Source organism: Prosopis cineraria, unplaced genomic scaffold, assembly GCF_029017545.1.
Source record: "Prosopis cineraria cultivar Desert tree isolate PC_DT_omini unplaced genomic scaffold, ASM2901754v1 PC1, whole genome shotgun sequence".
Classification (NCBI taxonomy): Eukaryota; Viridiplantae; Streptophyta; class Magnoliopsida; order Fabales; family Fabaceae; genus Prosopis; species Prosopis cineraria.
The window spans coordinates 52,034,581-52,041,229 of NW_026555332.1; the positions used below are offsets into that span (position 1 = coordinate 52,034,581).

General features: G+C 34.9%; 1 protein-coding gene across 1 annotated transcript; it reads right to left on the reverse strand.

Annotated features, from left to right (window-relative positions):
• Positions 1–491: 491 nt before the first annotated feature.
• On the reverse strand, positions 492–2,601 carry LOC129288211 (protein PHYTOCHROME KINASE SUBSTRATE 4-like). The gene is given in 2 exon segments (XM_054924710.1): positions 492–1,383; positions 1,386–2,601. Coding segments are annotated over 2 exon segments (1,788 nt in total). The 5' UTR covers positions 2,550–2,601; the 3' UTR covers positions 492–759.
• Positions 2,602–6,649: the final 4,048 nt, after the last annotated feature.

A 6,649-nucleotide genomic window follows, 5' to 3' on the forward strand; every position in this document is an offset into this window, starting at 1 on the left:
ATTTACAAATGTCTCAGAGGCATAGATTTGCTATTAACAATGGAATACATTATGAATAGAAAGGCCGTGTCATAAATCTTGCGGACCGTGCATATTGAGTTTTTAATATTTTGCGAATGAGTTTTTGATTCTGTAAAAACAACCATCTCAACTAAACCATTATAAAAAAAGTCACAAAGAAGGATCTAAACAACAATGTTCAAATACTGAAATTTTTTACACTCATAGTTCTTAAAGTTTTTAGATAATTTTTAGTTTATTTTAACCTTGTAAACTTTATTACTTTGTAATTTGCCTTTAATATTAATCAAATACTTATTATTTTAACTCTTTTATTTAGGTAAATGATGGTAAGGGAGTTTAAAATTTTTTTTTATTATATTTCTGTCACGGCTGGTAATTCTAGTGTCCCAGTCGATGGCATGAACTGTAAATACCCATTAGAAATAAGCAAATTACCAGAACAAACGCCGAAGCGCTTGTATTACGAATAGTGTAACCTTGTAGTCTTGTATCAAATTTCACGCGAGAGCACAGAAGTCAAAACTCAGGTTCCAGTTACTCGCAACATTGTAGTCTGAATTTATTGACACGATGAAGTGAACACCGAAATAAGCGAATTATCATGAGAAGCAAATAATGGAACGAGAGTTACACAATTATTGAAATGGATGTGTCTGCAAGCGAGAGCCATAACAATGCACTGCATTTCGCTGCAGACAAGAAGCAGATCGCAATATGACCCCATCTATCAAATGGCTATGTTGCGTAGGGAAGAGACACGCGAGCTGTGTGAGAGCTTCCATGCGGTGCGTTATTTACAGTGCCGACCCTACTACTCACATGCTCATGCCTCGACGACGCTATACACTTGGTGGCCCATTTCTGTCCCTCTCCTGCCTTCACAGCCTTCATCGGCTTTGGCCCTACGCTCACCGCCTTCTCGCTCCGACAGCTCAGCAGCGACATCCCGTTTCCCGATGACCCTTTCCGTTTCCATTTCTCTGCCGTGTGAAGTTCCCCACCGCCGTGCACGATGCTTGCGTCGTCCGCTATTTCTGATGCGCTCGCCGAGAAGTTGACGGCGCTTGCTCTGTCGAAACCTTCTGCTGTCGTCACGCTCCAGTCGATGCTGGCCTCGCTCGGCTCGTAGCACTCGGTTATTGTGGGTGTTGTTGAATCCATGCTTCGCCTGCCGCACAAGTAGCCGTGGTGGTTGTTGGTGCCTGATCGTTTTACGTCGAAGCTGGTAACATCGTCGGGGGAGTCTCTTCGCCGATACATGATAGGGCATGTCGATGTGGTTTGGGTGGAGAAGCTCTCTATTTCGAATAGATCGGAGCTTGCGTCGCTTGCTACGTCGTCATCGATGATTCGGGGGACTTGGGGCTTGGGGGGAATGGGAAATTCTGGCGGCCTCTGTCGTCGGCCTTTCGTGAAACAGAGTCGAGTTCGATGTCTGCGGGTCGGAAAACTTCCAAGGATTCCCGTGGTGGATCTTCATCGACCTCATTCACGTTCTGTAGTTCTGTGGCGGGCATTTCTGACTGTGGTTTCAATACAGGGAAAGTGAAGCCATCAGTGAAGGGTCTGGCGGAGGCAAGAAATCTTTGAGGCTGCAAAATTGCAGGAACTCGAGTTCCAGCTGATTGGTACCTCTGAGACTTGGCGACGATCATTTCCTGATCCAATGGTCTTTGGTCGACCCAGTTGCTGCTGCGTATGATGGGAATTGGAATCTTTTGGGTTTCAGGATTATTAGCTGCTGCTGTGACCTTCTCCATATTCATTGTAAACTTGTCTATTGGGGTTTCGAGATTGGAGCCATCAAGGTCATGCCTTTTGAGGTTCAGAGAATCTCTGGTCATTTGGCTGTGTGATAAACGTGGCGGTGGCGGCGGTATTGTTTGGGGCACTTGAGTTTTGTGTTCTAATGTATTTTCCTTCACTTCTACGGATTTCTTACCGGAGCAAGGACATTTTCTTCGAAAAAGCCATATTGGTTTGCACAATGAATCTCTGAACTTCCTGTTGGGATCAGTGGGATGAGGAGGATTCCTCATAGAGACTGAAATAGCTCCTGGAGGGTGAGAGAGCAAACCAGTTTGGCTATTCCAACTAGCTTCTGAAGAGGCTGTTGGAGTTGCAGCATGGAAAGAACGAGCCCTGTAATTCCTGATGTTAGAATAGCCATCAAAAGATGAAGCAGAGGAGTATCGTCTGGGCTCTGTAATAATATCACCCTGCTCTGGATTGTGTTCGACATTCAAATGAACCAGTGGAGATACTCTATTGTTGTTGCTAATGCCTACCTTTTGCGTGTCATTGTTGGTCGCTTCGTTGAAGTACTTGTGGGCATCGAATATACTGAGCTCAGAATCATCAAGAGCTCTACATCCACCAAGGCCGATGGTGAGATGTCGTTGGCAACCAATTGCCTCATCGGGCCTCAGATAAGAAGAGAAAGAAGCATCTCTATCTCTCAGAGCAGGAGACTTGGGAGAAATCAGGTTCCCATGAAAGGTCTTCATCACTGTTGTTCTTTCCATTTTGTTTGCTCTTTCGTGATAGATTAATTAATAATACATCTGTAACTGGCAAAGCCGAAGACGGAACTGAATAGTGGAGCTATATCTTCTGAAATTACTTCTGCATATGCTGATATATACGAGTTCAGGTCTATGTATCCTAATGTGCCAACTTGTCCTGTCATCAATCATAAAGCAGTAAAAATTGCTTATTCTTCCCCACCTGTCCTTTTCCCTCCCCATTCTATGAAACAAACTTCCAATTTATGATTGGCCTTAGACATATGCCTTCTCTATGCATTATAAGTAAACAACAAAAGTCATTGAATTTAAAATACATCATCCCTAATAAACTATGACATATCCTTTTGGATAGAATGACAGAATAGTCAGTTACATGTGGCAATTCATATTTTGGTTGCATCACGGTACATGACCATTTCTTACCAGCAATTTCTGTCAAGAGATCAATCATTGTGACAAAGTTTAATTTCTTGTGAGTTATGTGCGTTACAGTAGCTTAGGTGAGCAGACACCATGCTCAACTTATAAGATTAAAGCAGAAGATACCTGCTTGCTACGAAATGCGCGTTTTTCAATTCAGATAAAAAGTACTCATGTCAGCTGCTTTTGAAAAGGATAATAGGATATGCAAAGAGATACAGGATTTCCTAATGATATATACGTATATTGCAAACATGTTAAGGCTCTTCCATGTGTTGGCTTATCTTAATGTGTGAAGCATCACTTAGAAAGAGTGAGGCATATGCCTTATGAAGCTGCGAAACACCACTAAATGCGAAGTCCATGTTGGCTTCTCATTGCATGCCTCATACGTCTAGTATGACTGCAAATCAATCAGGAGTTCTAATAAGTGCTTGGATTGAATCTCTTTTTTACCCCTGATGGATTGCATCCTTGCTCAAGATCTACTAGATTGACCATTTCTACTTTCTTTTCCTTATTTTCAAAGTAACCTTTATTTCCCTTAATGTGATCGCGCGTGGCAGGTTTGGTGGTGTTGATTCAAGCGATTGGGAAAGAAGCAAGTCCCATCTGACGTCAAATATGAGCCAGAAATGAATGGGAATGTATGTGAGGGTCCATTCCATTTGACATTTAGGGAAGGTCTGTCTGAACTCTCGAGAGACCATGAAGAACTGTCTTTGTGGTTTTACGCAATCAAGCTCATCAGAGGTGGATTGATTTGGGAAGAAGTGGGTGGTGGGTCACCATTAACCATCCAGGTAACATGCACTGCTTTATTGCCTGCCTCTAGACAGTTTATGTATAGCTCTTGATCAGGTGGGCTGACATATGCTCTGGAGAAAGACATGGTTATACCCTTTTTCTATCCAATCAAGCAGGTATTCTTTTTATCTGGTAATTCTTGTACTTTTTCATTGTCAATGTTTACACTGCAACTGTTCATTGACTAGGAACGGATGATGTGTTGCTTACGATATGGTTTCTTCTGTTCTTGAGCAGATGAGCCAGTCTGTTATGCCCCTTGTAAAATAAAATGTATATATGCCTCATATTGTTTCTGGCTAATAACAAATATTGTCATAAAATTCAATAGCATGTACTCATATGTTCTGTCACCTAGTAGTTGTTCATTGACTAGGAACAGATGCTTTGTTGCTTATTATATGTTTGCTTCTGTTCCTGAGCAGATTAGCGCCTGCTAAATCCCTCCCGTGAAATGCATAAAGCTTTGGCTAGTTTGAGATATAAGCATTTTCTCACGACTAATCTTAATTCACAATATAAGTAATTTAGTGTATGTAAAATTTTTTCTTATTTTATCCCTTGTCTTTGTTAACTTAAATCTTTGTGTAAATTTATTTTCCACTGCTCGTGATCATGAAGTGCATTGATAATTGAAAGATAATTGAAACTAAAGGTAAAAAAAATAATATATATTTTTATAAAAATGGGGACTTTATTAGTTTGCAAGTTAAAAACTGTTTATTTTTTGAGCAGGAGAAAGTAACATTTTGTCATAAATCAATGACGTGGAAACCTTTTTTTTTTTTAATGGGGAGTATAAATTTGTGATTCTAGCATTCCTCTTGTTTTATTGGTTCAACTGTCTTAGTTGCTCATATTTTTAAGTAAGACTTGTATGATTATTACACTCCGTCTATTTTAAATTATAAGATATTTTAAAATAAAATTACATATATCAATAAAGCTCATTAAATATACTTTACGACTTTATTTTTTTAAAATAAAAATATAAATTTTTAAAAATGATTTTCATTTATTGCTCCATTTCTTCATAATATCAAAGAAAAAGAATATAATTGTAATGATGATATTGGAAAAGAATCATTAATAAATTTTTACTTTTGTTAAAGTGTATTATATTTTAGAATGTCAAATTTTTTTAAAACAGGTCTTTTAATTTGGGATGCTGTGTCTTATAATTTAAGACAAAAAGAGTATATAATTATATTTTAGTGATAGAAAGTCATTGGCCAAAGTATTTTATTTGTTTGAATTATAGCTTGATTTTAACTTTCACATGTTAAGGGACTGCACTGTAAAATATAAGATCTTTTTTTTTTTTAAATGGCCAAAGTAGAATATAAGATATAATAGTATAAGATTTACTAAGATAGGAGCCGACATGATAAAGCTTTAAATTTTACAGGGAGAATTGCATTGAAGGATTTTTTAAAAGAATTATTTAAGATCAAAATAAGTCACTGTTAGATGAAAAAAATAAATTTTTGTTACTATTTTAACAACAAACGATTTTATATTGATAATTTTCTGTTAATAATTTTCTTGAAAAATCATTGAATATGATCCTCCCATTTTAATATTGTATTGTCATTATCTTAAGTTTAGTTATTAATAGACTTAAAAGTAATTAATTATGTTGAGTGTGGGTTTACAGTAATTCTACGATTATTATATCATGTGTTTGCTACGTGCATGAAATATATTATTGTATAAGATGATATTATTGTTATCATGTGCTTGATGGTATATAATAGGATATTGGATTGGATAATTTATAGTTATATTCATCTATTTTTTTAAAAAAAGCATATAAAAAACGTGCACATCGCGAAACTGTTCTAAAATGAGTCTTTCTTTTAATCATAAAATTTTGAATTTGGATACCTTCTTATATATGAACAATGAGACTTCAAACTTTTTGGGGAGAATTTCAACAAAAAACAAAGTATGTGACATAATAATAAAGAAGGTCCATTAAAATTTAAATTCAGTTCAAGAGGATTAAAATAAAATTAATTTAGATAATAAAAAGATCAAAATAGCATCAATTTAAATATTAAAACGTAATTGTCAGATTTACATGTAATGTTGGGAAATTTATAACTAAAATTGCTTCATAAATTTAAATAAACTGATTAAACAAGTCTTCTCATTTTTTAAGGATTAAAAGTCAAGTAAAATTATTTATAAATGATATTGAAAAATTAACAAGTAAAGTTGTAATATTAATAACTGATGTTGCTTCATAAGTTCAAATAAATTGATTGAACAAATTAATGATTATCAAGTCAAGTAAAATAATTTACAAGTAATATGAAAAAATTAACAAGTAAAATTAAAAAATTAACAACTTATGCTGCTTTATAAATTCAAATAAGTTAATTGAACATGTATTTTATTAAGCAACTTTAGTTATTAATTTTTCAATTTTAATTGTTAATTTTCAAATATTACATACTCTCTCCGTTTAAAAATGTAATGTATTTTTTGAGGAGTTAGAAATTTAAAAATATAAGATATTTTTAATTTTTAGAGATATAATCATTATCTTTTTTCAAAACTGCCCGTATTGATATTTATTATAAGCTGTTTAATAAGAGTAAATATAAAAAGATAAAGTTAGTTTAAAAGTAAGTAACTATTTTATTGAAAAATGAGATTCGATTAAAAATGTTTTACATTTTTTAACGAAGGAAGTGTAAATTTTACAGTTATTTTTTAATGTTTATGTAAAGGCTATTTTTGTGCTTTTCTCATTTAAGTTAATTTTATTTCAATTCTCTTAAATTGGATTGAAATTTGATGTTTTAATAGTCCTTCTTTATTATTATTTCACAAGCTAGTTGCTGAAATTCTCTCAACTTTTT